The sequence below is a fragment of the Pelmatolapia mariae genome, linkage group LG10_11 (assembly GCF_036321145.2).
Source record: "Pelmatolapia mariae isolate MD_Pm_ZW linkage group LG10_11, Pm_UMD_F_2, whole genome shotgun sequence".
NCBI classification, from domain to species: domain Eukaryota; kingdom Metazoa; phylum Chordata; class Actinopteri; order Cichliformes; family Cichlidae; genus Pelmatolapia; species Pelmatolapia mariae.
The window spans coordinates 70,753,313-70,770,144 of record NC_086236.1 but is presented as its reverse complement, the minus strand read 5'-3'; the positions used below and the strand labels follow the sequence as shown (position 1 = coordinate 70,770,144).

The window sequence follows — 16,832 nt, the reverse complement described above, 5'->3', positions numbered from 1 at the left end:
TCATCAGCACAGCCCAGTATCTTCCATCTGTTTATGTCACTACATCAGACTTCCAGCTGGGATTGTTGTCATAAGCCTCCATTCATAAATATCTTCTAAAAAATGGAGGCTTTTTGGCCCTGTGATGAACAGCGAGGCCAGGTTGATGTATTAGTGTTGTCACAAGCACATGAAATGGTGATAAGAGGCTGCTGCAGCTTCAGTATCTGCAGTTTAAACTTTCCACCCTACATAAAAATATTTCTGAACTCTCCGTCTTGTTTTGAATCCACTGAAGATGACGACATCGTGCCTTTCAAATATGTGAAAAGGCACATTCATTCATCATTTTGAAGGTCCTAAAACATTCAGAAATATGTTCAATGAATATACTAAATGCACACTAAATTGAGTTTCCTTTTATAAGACAGAAAGATATGGCAGCAAAATGCTGATAATAACCTCACCATTTTAATAATTTTCCATCCAAGTCAATACTTTTGTATACATATATATATATATATGTATGTATAGATAGATATATTTTACACTGTTATGTGTCCTTGTGCTTCTAAATAGGGAAACATGGCAGCAATACTCATATTATATTAAAATTATTATTATTTTTTTAAAAAAAGTACACCCACATTTATGAACCTGGCAGGGATGACATCAATACACGTGGCAAATGATTTGGCCCACCTCAGTCATAGTTTGACTTTGTTAATAAGAGTTTGGTAGATCAATACCAGTCTGTTTACCAGTCTGAATCAGGTGAGACATTTCAACCATTTCAACAGCTGCTATAGATTGATCTATATTTAGCATCAGAGCTTTATCAATCTAATTATTCTTAGTAATTAACCTACTTCCCAAAATATCGAACAATGCCTTACATGTTTTGACAGTCTCAACAGTCTGACCCCGATACATCCAGTTTCTCAGAAAGAATGATGATTATCAGGGGTGCTTCAGCTAATAAAGGTTCTAAGAACTGTGCAAACTGTGTGAATTAGGAGAAGCTGAAACATTTTTATTCTGTACTGACCTTATTATGATGAGTTAACAGCCAGAGTACATTTCAGGCCGGTCCCTAAGTAAATCCCAGACACTGTCATGACACCTCAATTTCAGTCCACATCAGCTGAGGAATCATGTGGTACCCTTTACAACTTGCATGTAATTGGCAAATCACAAATTGTGCAAGTTATTTAAGCTTCTTTAGTCTGCCTACAAGTTGCTTTGCAACCCACCTGGATCACAGCTCCCTAACATTCTGTGCCTGACTTAATCTGTGTCATATCTGATGTTATCCATGCTCCTTCCTGTGCTGCTGTCTTTTTACTTCTTTATGCGTTTGTGTGTGTGTGTGTGTGTGTGAAACAGCAAGGAGGTCAGAAAACAAGAACCCCAAATATGCATCACTTCAGAGGGAAATTATCTTTTGGCTATAGGGCCCTGAATGAGCTGTCTATTAAATTAAATTAAATTAAATTAAATTAAATTAAATTAAATTAAATTAAATTAAATTTAATGTTTTGCTGCACATGGGGGGCTGCAGATGAAAATGACCTGTATGGCCGACTGGTGCATCTGCATGTCAAACCCAAGTGCTCATGTAAACGAATGTGCTTTGTTCCTTTTTGAAGAAAATACATGTAACCACTGAAAACTGCATAATGAAATGTAAGCTTTTGTTTCGAAAGCTTGGGAAGTACATCAGTTATTTATTTATCATTTTTCATAATTTATGGCGGTGTTGTCAATCTATAACAGTGTCTATAAGCACATTTGGGTTGGGCATACTATTTATATACGTTGCAATAATAAAATGTTTTCTGCAAACAGTGTAATCTGTTGGCCAAGGAACAGCATTAGTGCAGCTCACTGCTCAAGTCAGATTCCAGCTTAAATGTGAGATAGAAACAACTTCAGAATAAATAATTGGCACATTAGTATATGATGACTTAATTCACTGTGAAACCCTAATCAGCTCATTGTTTTAAGTCAGAGAATTCATAAAGTAGGTCATGTAGCTTCCTGTAGAGTATGCCTCTAACTGTGGCCTCATGACAGCCTCCATTAGCTTTTTTGTGTATCTGATAATTACAAATTTCCTGGAGTCCATTAATCTGTTCTGGCACTTTGTGCTTAGGCACTACCGTCAGTTCATAATGGTGTCAGTGCACTATGGCCTGCGCCACAGCAAACTAACATATGTGAATGCATATTTACAATACGCTTACACATAGGCAATATGAAGTGACACTGCCATGTCAGCATATGTCAAAATGGAGCAGGACCACGTCAAGTGATGTGTCACTGCTTGACCGCTTTAAGGTCAGAGAGCCATTCATATGAAAACTGAGAAAAGTATTTATCCAGTTGAATCAGCACTGTTGGGCAGCAAAGAAGCGGAAGCAATGGCAGAATCAATGATAGAGGACGTCGCAAGGGAGACCCTTAAAATAGCTGAGTGCGAGGAAGAGGTGTCGGGTGAAGGAAAAGGGAGAAACTGTGCGGGACATTTGTAGAGGGCCCAGAGAGACTGAGTCAGGCAAAATAAACAAAGGAAGGCTGCTATCAGAGGGTCAGTTTCACGGGATCCATTGAGAATTTAAGAGGACGCTACGGCAATAAAAAAGCCAAGAGGACAAGTGAAAGAAGAGTAGGAAAAGTTTAAAAGCATAAACAAAGAAAATAAAAAAATTTATCAATGGCAGAGACAGACAACAAACTCAAAAGATATATGCGTTAATCAAGTAATCAATGCATGTATTTCATTTCAAAGTGAGTTGACTGATAAAATCAGTCAAACTGACAAAAGAACGAGTGAAAATCTTAAAGGAAGCAATTGCCTTCAGCTCTGATCAGATGTGACGCTTTTATCTCTGCTCAGATGCAGAGTGCTGCTGTGAGCGTTGCTAGTAACAGAGCGAGTAATGGCTCAAAGGATACCAAAAGCTTTACATCATTTTCGTTGCTATGCAACCATCCTGTTATTATAAGAAACCCAACCTAAAGTAATACAGGTGATAATGTTTTGGAAAATCATAATGGGCAACCAAAAAAAGATGTTGAATTACCGCGAGAAGCAACTGGGGCATCGACCAAAATGGTCCACAGAGAGCACCTGCTCAGAAATGTGTCACTAATGGATAGTTTCACATTTTTCCAAGTCTGTGTTAAAACATTAGCGGATGGCCAGAAAAATAATGAAACTTAAAAAAAAAAAAAAAAAAAAAAATTTTGCCTTGCCAAAAATGATCTCATTGAAAATGATGGTAGACAAAATCTGCAGTACTCTGTCTGTGAAAAATGCCTTCAGCAGCGTGAGTTAAAACAAGTAGATATCACCTCAAGATTCTATTTAGTATGAAATTCCTTTTTTGTTACAACTGTTTGATTGGCACAAAGAAAATACCACTTGCATTTGTCAAACTCAGACTGGTTCTCTTGCTCAAAGTTGATGTTTTTGTAATTTCTTTTAATAGAATGAGCCTTTTGCACCACATCACTAAAACTGTCGGCAAAAATAACCAGCTAAAAGTAAGACAAAACGCAAAATAACTGTTGATTGGACCTTGATTAGAGCCTCTATCAGAATCAGAGAAAAAAAGAAAAAAAATGAAATTCGTCTGCTCACCCATCTCGGGATGGTGCCTTCCCTCAACAGGAACGCTGACTGTCCGCCGCAGCAGCTTGTTCCTGTGAGACTCTGAGCGCCTCTCGCGCATCAGCAAAGGGTGTACCTGCACAGGGAGAGCACAAGGTCAGTACACAAACTCACACTCCAGCAAAACGGCGACCTAAAGTTCTGTACAGAACAGGAACGCACAGCTACAAACTCTGTCTTTCTCTTTGATGCCTATGAGGAGCCGATGCTCATACGTATTTTGACAAACAACTGCAGTACAGTTGCACTAATAATTTTAGATTTCTGTGGCGATATAAGTGCTTTTGGGAATAGACTGGAGCAAAAATTGCTTTCTAGACAAAACAGAAAATAGGTCTATAATGGGACTGTTTTCAAAATCATTAACAAACTCATAAACCTCTGGTGAAATCAATCAAACAGACCACATTGGCCCAAAGTGCCTTTATTATGTTTTATATGTTTTCTCTATTCCTTAGCTGGTTATATATAGATATTGTTGTACATGTCAAAACAAAGTCCAAGTTCTACCCAAAAATTATTATATATCATACTAATATATAAACTAGAGGCTATTTGACACCCAAATCTGGATATTAGATGGGTTAGGAGGCTATTTTTAATTGTCGATGGGGCAGGTTTCTTGAAAAAAAAAACCTATCAGCCCTGGCTAACTGATCCATAAAAGTCTCAGCTATGAGCAAAGCACAGCAAATATCACAGCACAAAATTTTTTATGGACTCCTGGTATATGAGGAACTGAAGGCTCAGCAAATTACTTTTATTTTAAGCCTTCATATTTAATATTAGCACAAAGCATGGCTAATGTGGCTAATATTACCATGTTCGCTTTGCTCTTTCTCCCGGTCTTATATTTATTTTTAATAAAGAAGAATTCCCAGTTACAGTGCTCTTATTTACATATTTTTAGTTTTCTTGTGTTTCATCAGCTGACCAACAAACGCAAAATGAGGAGTAACAGCAGGTGAAATGGATCAATTGAGAGAGGGGATGAAAAAAAGGTGCTGCGGCAATGTTCTTTTTTTTTTATTATTTAAATAATGTGGTTTTGAACATTAAAGCAAGTAAACTATTCTAATAGAATCCCAAAATAGATTTATGAGCCTGTAAATGAGGATAATATGAGCACAGTTAATGTTGGTTAAGATGTAGCCCACAGGCTAACATTTGGATCATGTTCTTTAAAGTCTTTGCACATCACCCAACAAAAGTAAAAGAAAGAATATATTATTTAAAAAAGGAATCACTGTATATCTTCCACAGCAGTTCACTTTGTGACTGAAAACCCAAAGCAAAAAGACAAGGAAAAAATAAAACAAACCACATTTCACACTGCTGCCACATTTGGGCCCACAGTCCCTGAATTCATAAAAGTGAGACTTGAGGGAAAATAAATGGGAGAATGTGCTGCACTAATCAGAAACCCTGGTCCTTTGGAAACATCACAGTTCCACCCAGAAAATACAGCGTATACTGTACAGCACCGACCTATAAATCTTGGCTGAACACCAAAGCTAGTACATTGTTGGCAATGGGCCCCAGAACACCAAGGAAACACAAAGAAATGCCAACAGAAATCTATGATGAGACTTGACTCAAAATAACACACTGTGATGCACCAGTATGTGAAAGCTGGACTGCTGTATTAAGCTGCATTAGATTTTGGTTGGAGTTCTTACTAAACTATGTGTTTGCTGCATTTTAGTCCCATTTGGTTGATTGGATTGATGTTTGTAGCATTGCTTTTTGACACCAAACACCTCATGTTTGCTCTTAAAAAGCCAGGCTTCAGCACAATCAGGCAGATATTTCAACAAAATTAACCCACTTTCTCCGCCTGACCATTACCAGACTGCAGAAAACAAAAAAGTGAGAGTTCAGGTAGCAAGCTGAAGGAGGCAAAAGGCAGAGCTCAGAGTTTAGTTAATATTAAACAAAAAGACATTCAAATGCCTGTGAACTTAATACGTTTTTGGTCAACTTAGGCACTCCAACACAGTTCAACTACATATTCTGCCTTAAGATATATTTGTCACCTTTGTTACTCAACTGTTTACTGTTTGAGTTGCTTCATTAGTTTTAAAAAGAATATTTCAAAGGGATTTCTTGTAAAGTTTTCTTATTTAATAAAAATTAATTTTCTAGCTTTAAAGTCTTCTAGTGCTTTTTTTAAATTAATTTTTTAGCGTTTTAGCTCATTTTTGTATACTGAACTTCTGAATCTATGTTCTATTTTTTTTTAATTCATTGTTATTTATTCTTATGTATTGATGGGTAGCAGGCTGGTACAGTGGATACTGGTGTTCCCTTATAGCAAAAATGCCCTGAGTTTGGCCCCAATGGCCAGCTGGGACCCCTCTCTATTGGAGCCTTCTTGTTCTCCCTGTACCTCTGTGGGCACTCCAGCTTTTTCCTATAGTCCAAAAACAGTTGTTGGGTTAATCCAGGGCTTCTAAATTCATAAATATATTTCATCTGCATATATAACTGAATTTTATTTATATGCTTTTATAAAACACTAGTACTGCAACACCAGTCTTGTTATGTACAAATAAACATTATTACTGCATCATCGAGCTCTACTGGAGTCCTTCCTTGTCATGTGTGTGCATAACTGAAATAACTGACATATAATAAAATGTCTGACAGTACCAGTTCAAACAAAACAAACAGCAGAGGCCAAATTATTGCCAAGCTGTTGTATATAGCTGTATATAGCTGTTGAAATGTGAGACCATAACATTTTTCTTCTTCTGCACCCAGGTGGTACATAAATTCTGTTTCTACAGTTTTAAGAAACGCTGAATTGTAGTGATTATTTCAAATATGAATAGATGCTGTATAAACAGCAGGTATGAGCATCAGCCACTGTCCTTTATGCATGCTGACATAAACATAAAAAGGTGTGTGCAGAAATGAGAGCAGTAGCCTTGCTTGTGTTAATATAATATATGTGTGTGTGTTTTAGAGTGTTCTATTGGGAATAGTGTCTGCATAAAAGAGCTGGTTAGAACACAGACAGTCAGAAGGTGGTACTAACTGCAGAGAGCAGTGCAGGATAGTGCAGCCTGGGGGGCTTTGGGGTAAAGCCAGCAATAGTGAAGGACGCTGGCAGGTCACACTGAGCCATATGTCCCTCAAGAAAGCAGAGAGGCGCTCATTCCAAAGATGCTCTGTGAAGATAAAAGAATTCCAGAGCGAGCGTGCGCATTTTTGCCTGAGTTTAGGAAAGTAAAGACAGCTAATTGGTAGAGTGTGTGCTCATGTGTGTCCAAAGTGACACACAAAAATTTAATGCAAACACAACTCCACATCAAGCTACTGCCATCCTTCACTACCACTGCACAGCTATATCACATTGTACAAATAAACACACACACACACACACACACACACACACACACACACACACACACACACACACACACACACACACACACACACACACACACTCGTATACATAAATGCAAATCTCTGCTGCAATAATCTAGTTAAAGCAGCCAAGCTGAAGACACATCACAGCATCGGGATTCTGCTTATGAGTCTCTTTATCCAACTTAATCGGGTACAAGCATCGTAAATCAGCAGCCTTAGCAATTACTCTCTACTTTGCAACTTGTGCAGCCAAAGAGCACAAAGCTACGTTGTAATGTTGTCTTGGAATGAACACATTGCCGGTTACGATGAAATTACAGTACAACCTCCTTAATGAAAAATATATTAAGCAGCATCCATTCTTTATGAGTCCAGAGTGAGAATGCACAGAGCATGTACTATAATTCACCAAGTTCCATTTTTATTGGGCAAGTTTCCCATTTATCAGCTTTTTAGCCTTCCTTGGAGTCTGTGCATCTGCATGCTTTATCTCCTGTGTTGTTTTGCCACACCTTATAGACTACTACAGACTACTATGTCTTTTGATGTAGTACACATTTCTGCAAAATCTACTGAGACAAAGGTTTACTCAAAAAAATCTATTTGGGTAAATCCAGAAAATAAAATCGCCTGACCATCCATCTGTCCATCCATCTAGCCATCAACTGCTTAATAGCTGGTACAAATGGTTGTGCTCATTTACATGCTACGTGTTACTAGTGAGTTTCCCTCATGCCATGGTAACATTATTAGATCCTCAAGAAAACTAATAAGACAGCCTTCTTCATTCTAAATCGAAGCCTTTTAGTGCATTCACCTTCAATTTAAATCCAGGTCTTGTCAGTGCATACACTTTTTTTCTTACACTCTTTTAATTCTCGCTGCCAGATTAATGCAGGAAGCAGCAGCAGCAGAGTGGCTGAGCACTCTGTTCTACTAATTGAATATGCTTTAGTGCCAATAAGGACTAGTAAACCTGAATTAACCTCACATTCAGCCAGCTCCATATGATCGCGAATGCAGATAAAGCCACGGTTTCTGTAGCCTTATTGGGACCGCCGTGCCTCACAGTGTTTCTAAATGCATGTAATAAGCGAAGTGGTTTCATATTGCCTGATTGAGCTCTGCACCAGCAATGAGTCCATGAAAGAGGAATTGGGAGGGGTGTGTGGAGGAGTAGCAAACTCATACAGCAGGTAATCTCACTGAATGGTTTTGCGGTTATTGAAGGGATCGCTGTGCTTTTCAGCAGGGTTAAAGTGATGCTTCTCTCTGTCCAGATTTTCTGCTGTTGCCATGGATTCCACAGGAGACAACTGGGCTGTGCTCACTTTTATCTACAGTACGAGTTCTAAGAAGCCTACAAAATACATGATTGGTAAGCATAGGTTTGCTCCTCATGCATGCAGATTAACACCTTCAACTCCTCCTTCTTACACAGTAGATTCTTAATAAGGGTGTGAGTTACACGCAAATAACTAAAATCAACTTAAATCCATGAGTCATAAAAAGCTAAATTCCTGACTAGTCATCTAAATGCCAGTTACAACAAGCTAAATATGGTAATTTTCCCCAGTCACATCTACTTGAACAAGAACAAGCCCACTCATTTTCTCCCCTACTGCTACCCTGCCCTGTGCAATTCATCACTGACAGCTTGACTCATGGAAAGGCTCCAGAACACCTTTCTACCCCACCAATAGGCATCCCACCACAGCTTCCAGCATGGGGAAAACACCTGGAGGCTATTTTTTCTCTGTGTGTGGCAGGATGCGATTGGTCAGATGTGGCGAGGTCAACAGCTGGAGATGTGACATAACACCGTCTCTGGGGTTGCCATGAGTTGGCAAAAGAAGCTGGCAGGCGGCTTGCACTCAGCATCCATGGAGAGGCAGCATTAAGCTTGCACTCTGACCACTTTAGATGGTGGACTTGTGTCGCACACACATATTTAAAAAAAAAATTTCATTCACACCACAAAGGGCCAGTGGTAATGTAAATACAGCATTTTATGGTGGAACCTAGAAGCTACAGTGTCCATTAGAACTCTGCAAGCAGAAAAAAACAAGGATATTGACAAGACTTTAACTCCTTCCCAGTGGCCACACTCAAAGCAGAGCAAGAAGTCAGCTATGACAGAGAGGGGGTGCAAAATGACTAGGACACCGACACTCACAAAAAATATTAGAAAATATTTTCTCGAAGGAATTTAGGTGTTTCACTCGGTGGTGCCAAGAAAGAGCGATGGAAGTGGTTGAGAAAAAGAAAAACAACAGCTTGAGAGAGTTCAATTTTGGAAAGTGTCATCACAAAACACCTGGACAGTTGCTGCCTGGTTGTTAAATTACAGTATCTGTATCACAAAGATCCAAAAATGGTGGGAAGCAGCTCCTCTAAAAAGTGTTTTGAGAGAGGCCATCAGATGCTGTTCTATGATCCAGCAAGTACTCTGAGCTCTACTAACAGCTTTTTCTTATTCGCAGAGATAACTACAGCATGCAAGTAAAAGTGGTGCTGCAGAAAAAAAAAATCACGAGGACATCTAAATCAAAATGTATCTAAAACACGGGTTTATTCAGAGCGCTTGTAAAAGCAAATTTAATGCCAATCTGCACATTCATTTTTTATTTTTCTTATGCTTGAGGGTGGCAACTGCCTCCGTTCAATTCCAGTCCAGTCCCATGAAGTCATGCAGAATCAATTCAAAGTGAAGAAGTAGTAAAAAAATAATAATAATCTCTCACGCAACTGACCCAAGATGTCATTCTTACCCAGAGTTAGCGTTTTTTTCTGTATTCCTAATGGCTAAAAAACACAGACCTGTTTGATTTTTCAACATGATGTTCACAACTTCTTTGGTTGTGAAATGACTAGCATCAGTGGATAAACATTTCTATGCATGTTTATAGAGCCACATGTAAAGTATAGTCCATCTGTACAGACCTCGGCACTGTCACAGTTCATGACAGTCTTCACTCTCCTATTTTAGTGCAAGAGATACACAGTAAGACTATGTATATATCACTAGTGTGTTGGCTGGTTTGCTTGGTATAAGATCTGGATATTAAGTGAACATGGTCTTGAGTAGAATCTCACTTTAGGACACACATTGGAAGAAAAGGAAAGAGGAAAAACAGTTTCTGTTATTATAATTTCTAAATGGATAACATTTAAAAAAGGTACAGAAGGTCCTCATCGTTAGAAAGGTGGAAGAAGGTCTAGCTGATATTCACAAAGAATATCGAACATTTTGAAACTATAATTCAACCAAGACGCAGAGTCTTAAACAGACTTCAAAAACATAAATTCAAAATTCTTGCAAGGAATAAAGACACTGGACAAAGTTGCAATATTGACCTAAACTAACACATGAATCATTCTGTTGGATCCATAAATGTCCATACCATGTGGCCAGTATTTGGGGAGATATCTTGTTTAGGGAACAAATATTTACTGGGTAAAAAGACCAGCTGGACCATAATCTTAGCAAAGAAAAAAAAAGTTTTCAGTATTTCGGCATTGATTCTAATCATGCATCCAGTGAGTTCCACTATTCCCCAAAGTTCCATCATTATTACATTTAGTAGCTGAACTGATGGTGTGGCTGTCACTGCGTCCACATGCTGTGTTAACAGTAACTAACAGAATGTGACAGCAGAATGTCTTAGTGTACAATGAAGTAGTATTTGGCATTTATTTCTGAGTCCTTAAATGTGAAAGAGTGAAGACTTCAACAATCCAACATTCCCCGATTCTCTAATTAAAGTATAGATTAGTAAATTAATACCTTCCAAGTGCAACACTTGATCACAACACTTGGTTAAAGACAAGTTAGACATTTGATTTCAGGTTCTGGATCATGCTTGGAGACTGTTGACACCAGCAGTGGTGCGATCAATATCATTCAATCTGAAATGAAGTGTTTGCCTTGCCATGATAACTTTGGTAATGCACAAGATTGAAATCGATCCATTTCTAATTACAGTCAGATGATTAGAAATGATTAAGAACAACAACTGTGTCACATCATATGAGGGAACTGCCAGTCCTGGCATAGTGGAAAAGGTTTGGATTTAGGGATTGTGACGTCTGAAGAGAAAGGAAAAGAGGGTGGCAGAAGAGTGAAGGTAGAGCCATTCATGTGAAGGGAAGAGTGGGTTTTTGTTCAGCTTGGCAGGTTGGGTTGAGCGATGCTGCAGGCTGGATAGCCCATATTCCATTATTGCTTCTTCAGGCCCAGCTGTGAGGAGCAAGGGAATACGGAGGCATGATGTGTATGGGAAAGTGTGGGTTAAGAAAGGGAAAGAGGGAGTCTGTTTGCAAGAGAAAGAAAGAAAACTCAAGGAGTCTGTATAACTGCAGGAAATAGTGTGCACTGTGTGATGTTTGAAAACTGTGCAATCCATTATTTCTTAACAGGGCAGTAATCAAACACTGCTGGCTGTCTGATGCTGGCTCAAGCACAAAATCATACACACACTTAGCTGGAACACACACACACAGTCACTTATGCACACACATGCTTTCTGTACAGCACGATAGGAGTCAACTTGTCCAAAAGCATGTGTCCTTCAGAGCATCGGTTTTGTCCTTTCATAGACAGATGTTCCACCTCCTTCTGACCTCAAGCACTTTCCACAGTGTTCATTAAAAAGAGGCATAGCTATTAAAATAAAAGAGTTGTGCGCTATGATAAAAATAAAAGTGATGCTATTGATTGACAGAAAAGAGTCTCTCTCTACATCAACAACAAGAGCCTGGCTCCCATTTTGGCAGTAAGTCAAACTCATTTCCAGTAGGTGTTGGACTCTGCCAAGACTGCCCTTTGTCACCAATTCTGTTCATAGATTTAATGGAAAGAATTTCTGGGCACAGCCAAGGGACGGAGGGTGTCTCATCTTTGCATATGAGAGATAATATAGGACTGTTGGCTTCATCATGCAGTTACATCCTGCGTGCACTTGAGTGATTAGCAGCAGCGTGAGAAGCAGCTGGGATGAGACCTCCAAATCTGAGCTTGTAGTTCTCAGTCAGAAAATGGTGCATGCCTCCTCTGCGGTGCAGCGTTGCCGCAGGAGGAGAGTTCAAGTACTTTAAGGACACAAGGGGTCACACTGCTTCCCAACATCTGATGTTTGAGACAGTTTGATTGATTAAATATCTCATGTAATCATTCTGTTCTCACATTTCAAATATAAAACACAACATGGCAACTTCTGAGCAACAACCCATTGCAATCAGTGAATCTGCCAAGATTTTAGATCTAGTCCCAAATCTTTTTCAGAGGTGTCAAGTCATGCTGGTGGTCTCTCATTTGCATAGCTACAGTAACAGCAACATTGTCTTTATGCAAACAAGAGCAGGTTAGCATGAACACTGCTGATTATATAAGTCAATGAATGAAAAGCATGAAGATCACTGATCCCATATTAAAGATCTCAGTGTCTTTAGAGGGACTCAGAAAAGCCACCGCTCACTGAGGTTGTTCAGACGTCTGTTCACTGTCAGTGATTCTCATGTTAGCTAGTGTATTCTGTGACTTCCCAAAAAGTCATCTGACCACACATAATACCAGTTTCACATATCTAACTCTATAATTTAACATATGTTATACTTGGTTTTAAATGCACTGCTTGGAAACATCTGTGCCATTTAGCTAGCATCACCACTGATACTGACAAGTTATGCTTCTATTGGCTGAAAACTGCAAGGTGTCCTTTCAGTTAACCTGTGATTGTAATGAGTACATCAGTGGGCTGGAAGATTTCAGTATATTCAACAGTGTAAACACACTAATGCACTCAAAAAAGCAACTGTAAGTATGGAAGTTTGTCACTTGAGAGCTTCTCTGTATTGACATAAAGGAGTTAGTAGGGTAAAAACAGACTGCTGCCCGATGACCATGGATGGATGGATGGACACATGAAGAACACTGTCTGAAAAATATATCTCATATGACATCATTTATTAACATGAGAATAGTAGAATAGTGAATTATCCTAAATTGACATAAGAACATAAAGAACGTGAAGAAAACAGTGAAAAAAGACATTTAAAAATAGCACAGCATAATTTAAAAAGCATCATAAGAACATATACAGGCAAAATGGTGAGCAGGAAGACTTTTAGAAGAGGTCGAAATGAAGCTCTAGCTGATGCATGTGGGCTGACATCGTGAACTTAATCCTTAAAATGTAAATGTATGTTGAGTCTATTCTGCATGCTTGTAGAGGCTGTAACAGCATAAAAACAGTTCAAGCCACCCATAAGTCTCCACATCCCACAGAAAAGAACCCAGCCAAATACAATTCTTCTTAATAAAAATGATAAATGGCAGAGAATTGCTTTTAAGGTCATAGAGATCTGGCAGTTTCTCCTGGTAAGATGGCAGGAGACAAATTAGACATAGTTTTCCTCTTTCTCTAGGTGCCTCCAAGGAATTGAGGACAAAATAAACTGCACACTAGTCAGAGGACAGGCAAATTCATCAAAATGCTAAGATAAAAGTCACTTAAACCCTTGTATGTACAGGATGACCTTTGGAAAAATGTTTTATTTCTGAGTGAGTGACAATTTTTATTTAAATGGCATGTAATAGTTACTCAAATACCAAGACGTTCTTGTTAACATCGCTTCAGGGGTTCAGTCCGGCCACCTTACTAAAAGAATCAGCCTTTCTCTTCTTTTCTGCAAACCACTGCCCACCTGTGTTCATTACATAATTAATCCCTCCGACTCCCACACGACAGCCACCTCGATGCGTTCTCCGGGGTCATGAGCAAACATGCTATCCACCTCTGAGCAACTCTTTATGCACTGTGACAACAGTAGCTACAAGCTAAAGCCACTGAGGTGCTGTGGCCTGTTTGCAGATAAGCTCTAATGCAGTCAGATGTAAAATTCAGTGCAGGAAATGGGACCACTAAAGAAGCAGATACAATCATCAACCATATGTGTTTTGAGCTACAGGACTACGTCTTCTTTTTATAGTGCTGATATTTCCCAGCTCTTTCGAATACTCTCAGGCTGAGCAAGGCTCTTGCCCCCCCCATCGTGTTTTTTTTTCTTGCATAACACAGTTGGAGGAGCGAAGCCCAAACACATGAATTTGGGGACAGGGCACTGGTGCGTGGCAATGGTATATGAAACTCTGTCACCTCAAATTAATGTGAGATGCAAGGAGGAGAAGGAGGTGGAGAAGAGGATGGCAGGAAGCCATCACTGTCAACCCTCTTGCTCCCCCTACAGGACAAAAGGAGGAAGAGCAGTCTGCAGCAGTGAGGAAAATCGGAGGGAAGGGCTTGATCATCCAGATCAGCACATAAGTCTGGACGTTAAAAAAAAGTTCATTACTTTTTCTCAAAGAAAATCCTACTTTTGAGAAGGCGGAGTCACCAAATGTTTGATATTATTTCCTGAAAAACTGACTACAAGGATTAGCCATTATCAGAAATTTTTGATTAAGTTAGGAATTAATCATCATAATTCTAATTCATTTACAAAGTTAAACAATTACTAAGACAGCTGCTTCTAGTTTTCTTCACTTCCCTCCTTCTGCAGTATCTACAGTGCTGATTCAACTGTACTGTAGTTTTTGTAGTGCATCCATTTGTACCAATTTTTTTCTTCTTCTTCTTCTAATCCTAACATATGATCCCAGACAGAGTAACACTAAGTGACATTTTCCGCTGCTTCGGGCTGCATGCTCGCTTGTTTTCTAAGTAACGCTGCTCCATTTTTCTTGCTTGGAATTCACTGGGAAGAATTTTTTACCAATCACACACAAAAGCTGAGGGGAGGAAGCTTAAAGTCACATTTGGTTGTGATTACTGGATGACATTTTGTTGGAGGGGGAAAGCAAATTAAGGGGCTTGTAATTAAAGGCAAGATATTTAAAAAGCATTTATTTTTAACTTTCCACACATCTTGTAGGTATTATCCTTGGCAATTAAAGTAAGCCAATGGCTGACATGTCAATGAGAGTTTAATCCCATTCTATCCCTATGAAGTGACTGCACACTCGATTAGTAGGAAACAGTTCAATGAACCCAACACACCAGGAGTGAAAAGCTACACAGACGCACATTAACACAAATTTCCATAGTGACACATTTTAGGCACAACAGAGGAGTCTTGTTCCCCGAAGCGACACCTCAGCTCTCCGGGGAGACGTCCCTCCCATGTCTTTCTGATGGCTGCCATTCATAAAACATTTTTTAAAAAATGGAGCGGTAAGTGAATGGAGCTGTGAGGAGCACAGAGACAGGTGGCCTGTGGGAGAGCCAAAGACTCCTGCCAGTCGCCCTGGAGAGAGGGAGCGAGGAAGAGGAGCACAGAGGAAAGGACGGAGATAGAGTGGGCGGGTGGATGAGGAGGAAAGGGTGAGAGCAGGAAAGAGGGAGAAACTGTGAAGGAGATCTGCAGCAAAAAAAATGGAGAGAGAGAGAGGAGCAGAAAGAGGAAGTGCGGCCGCAAAGAATATGGAGACAGAAGGAAGGAGGCAGAGAAGCAGACAGATTAGGGAGAGTAGGAGGGGATGAAACAACAGAGAGATTAGATAAAGACGAGAGATAGCAGGAAGCAGGGGAGAGAAGAAAAAAAGGTAAGAGTGATGGATCAATGGAGGGAATTAATATGAGGACTGAGGCTGGAGGAGGCAGAGATACGAGACACAGCAGGAACTGCGCTGAGCTTAGATGCAAAGCATATAAGCAAACAGAAAATCAGAGAGGTGAAAGGTGTGTGTTTGAGATGGGCTGATAACAAAATGTGCGGGAAGCAGAGAAAGGAGAGCAAGGTCCTCCTCTGATCCTCCATATCTACGCTGTGGAAAAGTACAGTATGATTGCTTTTTTTTTTTTTGCTTTTTTCTTTTCCTTTTTTTTTTTGCTGAGCCACAGAAGCCATCTAAAACGAATGGAAATAAATTGAAGGGCGAGTGTGTGTATGTCTGTGTTTGTGCGTGAAAGGGAGAGGAGGCGAGAGACACCCGCTCTGCGTGAGGTGAGTGACAGGCATGAATATTTAATGCCTCTTGCCGTCGCCGAGGTGACGGCCATCAGCACGTCAGCCCTGCCTTGGATTCATTCACAGCTGCTGCCTTATTGGCACAATTAGGCAGGGATGAGCCACCGATTAATTGAACCGGGCTCTCCATTCAGTCCTTCGGCGGTTGTGCGGGGTTATCACTGGAATTGCTGCTGCATTCATCGAAGCGATGACCAGCAGAAATACCACTGGCAGCCATGCGCACACATGACAGTAAAGCTGGCACTTGTATGTTGACCATGCAAGGATTCATTACTTTATTGCCTTGCCAACAAAACTGAGTTTATCTTAGAGTGAGAGGTTAAATCACAGGCCATGCAGTGGCACACAGACTGCATAAATAGCAACAGGCAGTGAGGCAGACAAATTAAAAGTAAGCACAAATAAAACAGCTGTATTTTCATGTGTCAGAATTTAGGCCTTTAATGTAAACTGAAAAATATATTAGCATGTGCATAATACAATAATTGCCCTGCCAAGTTTGGGGAAGTGACCTATGGATTTTTCAGGCCACTGCCTCATTTATGGTGGCATTATAAGCAGTGTTATAAATCAGCAGTGTTAGCTTAAACTGTGTGCCTTTGTGTGTGTCTGTGTGCATGTGTGAGTTGGAAAACTTGAAGAACAGTACCATCTCCTGGCCTGAAGATGAGATTTTACTCTAACCAGCAGCAGATGCACTCTCTCTGTTTATCACACTAATACACATTTTAAAAAGCCCAGTTAATCAGTGTTAACTAACTGAGGAACCAGA

The 16,832-nt window shown here is 39.7% G+C and overlaps 1 protein-coding gene across 5 annotated transcripts in view; it reads right to left on the bottom strand.

The window, feature by feature from the left end:
• Window positions 1-16,832, bottom strand: part of syngap1b (synaptic Ras GTPase activating protein 1b) — a 172,738-nt gene that overhangs the window by 105,236 nt on the left and 50,670 nt on the right. For all 5 annotated transcript variants that reach the window (XM_063488241.1, XM_063488242.1, XM_063488243.1 and 2 more), the window contains exon 3: window positions 3,626-3,731. In XM_063488241.1, coding sequence (XP_063344311.1) covers window positions 3,626-3,731 — 106 coding nt within the window. The remainder of the gene's footprint in view (window positions 1-3,625; window positions 3,732-16,832) is intronic.